Source organism: Physeter macrocephalus, chromosome 4 (assembly GCF_002837175.3).
Source record: "Physeter macrocephalus isolate SW-GA chromosome 4, ASM283717v5, whole genome shotgun sequence".
Taxonomy (NCBI): Eukaryota; Metazoa; Chordata; class Mammalia; order Artiodactyla; family Physeteridae; genus Physeter; species Physeter macrocephalus.
Window position 1 is genome coordinate 145,621,816 of NC_041217.1, and position 2,421 is coordinate 145,624,236.

Genomic DNA, 2,421 nt, shown 5'->3' on the forward strand with positions numbered 1-2,421 from the left:
AAATTCAAACGTTACTGAGTGTCCTGTATTTTTATTTGCTAAATTGGGCAACCCTATGCAGGAAGGCAGGGATAGTGGTTATCTTGCTTATTGCTGTATCCTCAGCGGTAGAACTGCTCCTGACATATGGTAATCTCTCAATAAATATTTACGGAATGAATGAATGAACGTGTTCAACCGGGTCATTAATCTGTAACACGCCTAAACCTTTAATAAACAGCATGAGAGTTAGAGGGTTGGAGCCGCTAGGCTGGGTTAGTCACAACTGGGGGGACCCGGGAGGCTGAGGAACTTCCCAAGCAGGTCGAGCAGCTGGACGCTTTGCCTGGCCCAACCCTGCTCCTCAAGAAACAAAACTCGCCCTTGTCAGGTGAGCTACAGGTCCCCGACCCTCCTGGGGGCGGGGCCTCCTCGACTGGCAGGTGGGACCTGCCCTCGCTTGAGCCTGCGTCCTTTAACACCCCGCCTCCCCACCGCCCCCTCGCGTGACGTCACCAGACGGGCGTCCAATGGGAGCGCGCCTTACTGGCAGGCGGCGCCGGCGGTCGCTGCCAAAGGGGAAGTGAGTTGGGGCTGGAGCGATGGCCCGGGTCTGGAGCCCGCGGCCGCCGCCGCCGCCGCCACCAGCGAGACGGGAGCAGGTGCGGCCGCAGCCGGAGCGGGAGCCGGAGTCGCGGCTGGAGTGGAGGCGGCGCGTGTGAGTTGCCGAGAGTCGCCCGTGCCGGAACACCTCGAACTCTGGGTGAGAGCGCTTCAGGTGGGCTGAGCCGCCGTCGCCCCTCCTCACCGCGCCCCCAGGCCCAGACAGCAAGGCTGGGGGTCTCCCCAGGCGCGGGACTGGCTCCTCTCAGGCCGAGCCCTCCAGCCCGGGCTCTGGGTCTTCCTCGGCCTCTGGCTTCCTTCAAACTCAGGCCGGAGGACGGTGATCATCTCAGACTCGGGCATTTTCTCTGTCGGGATTGTAGCGGCTGGGAGGCCCCTCCTGCTGCCAGCTAGGGAGGGAGCAGCGCCTTCCCATCGTCTCGCTCTGCATCTCCCCCTCTCCTCCCATCGAAGAACCAGTTTCTTTTTTTCTCTCCATTGGAAACTCTACCCCGGAAGTCCAAAACACCCATCTGTGTCCTTACCCAGCTCCTGGAGCACCCTTAGAAATACCATGTACTGACCAGGTCTGAGAATCTCTTGACTTGACTTTTTATCCTCTTTGGGAGACAAAGGTTCCCCCCTCCTCCACGTCCAACACCCCCTTCGGTAACTGACAGTGCATGCCTAGGGCTTTATCCATTTGGATCACCAGCTCCCTGGCCATCTTTATGTGACTTCCCCCACCCATCTGAGTTAGTTTCCTCTGGACTCCAATCTCCAGCCCCCAGCGGATCTGGTCAGTCCCACTCCTGGGTGGGACTGACCAGAGGGGCTCTGGCCCAGGATTCCTCACCCTGGAAGGCGGCTGCAAGGCCTCGAGAGAACTGGGCGTCGGGTACGAACCTGGCAGCTCAGGAGTGGGTGCTCCACTTACCCCACACAAGAAGATGAAAAAGCGCAAAGAGCTTAATGCACTGATCGGCTTGGCTGGGGACAGCCGGAGAAAGAAGCCCAAGAAAGGCTCAGGCCACCGCCTGCTTCGCACCGAGCCTCCTGACTCAGACTCTGAGTCCAGCTCAGAGGAGGAAGAGGAATTTGGTGTAGCTGGAAATCGCTCTCGCTTTGTCAAGTGAGTAATGCAGTACTCAGGGGTGGGATGGGGAAAAGGCATCTCCTTGCACTACCAAGGAGGCAAATTAAAGGGAAGGAGAAGGGAGTTCTTAGGAAGAAAAAAGTGTGTAGACCTTGGAAGGCACAGAGGGAGGAAGAATGTTAGGGAGAAGATGAGTTCAGTTTCTGAATAAAGGATAAATTAGAGATCTATCTCTGAGTATACAAAGAAGAGCTCTGAATCTAGGGTGGAAGGGTGGACTTGGGGAATGTGCTAAGAGCCCAGAGAGACCAAGGGGGGAGTAGCAAAGAAGCTAAGAATAGGGAACTAAGAACAGAGAAATTTGGGGGACTAGACTTTTTGTTAAGTATAGGAGAGACAGGGACTTTAAGACTGCAGGTTTTTTTGTTAGGTTGGTTGGATTTTTTTGGTTGTTGTTTTCGTGCGGGGGGCGTTGTTCAGGGTTTTTTTGTTTCTGTTTTTTTTGCACTCTTGATGGGTCTGAATCTTGGTGATGGGGGAATATGGTGAGGGACATTCTGTAAAAAGCATGAACCTTGACAGAAATGACGGGTGGGAAACAAAGAAGAAGCAGGTTTTCTCAAAGCACTTTTATTTTTTTATTTTTTATTTATTTTTTTATTTTTTGCGGTACGCGGGCCTCTCACTGTTGTGGCCTCTCCCGTTGCGGAGCACAGGCTCCGGACGCGCAGGCTCGGTGGCCA

General features: G+C 55.0%; 1 protein-coding gene across 2 annotated transcripts in view; it reads left to right on the plus strand.

The window, feature by feature from the left end:
* Positions 1-548: 548 nt before the first annotated feature.
* Positions 549-2,421, plus strand: part of EFCAB14 (EF-hand calcium binding domain 14) — a 40,139-nt gene continuing 38,266 nt past the window's right edge. Inside the window, exon 1 of one of the 2 annotated variants that reach the window (XM_007130525.4) lies at positions 549-1,714. In XM_007130525.4, the coding sequence (XP_007130587.1) occupies positions 1,533-1,714 (182 nt within the window). In that variant the 5' untranslated portion in view covers positions 549-1,532. The remainder of the gene's footprint in view (positions 1,715-2,421) is intronic. The other variant, XM_007130526.4, reaches the window with a different exon arrangement.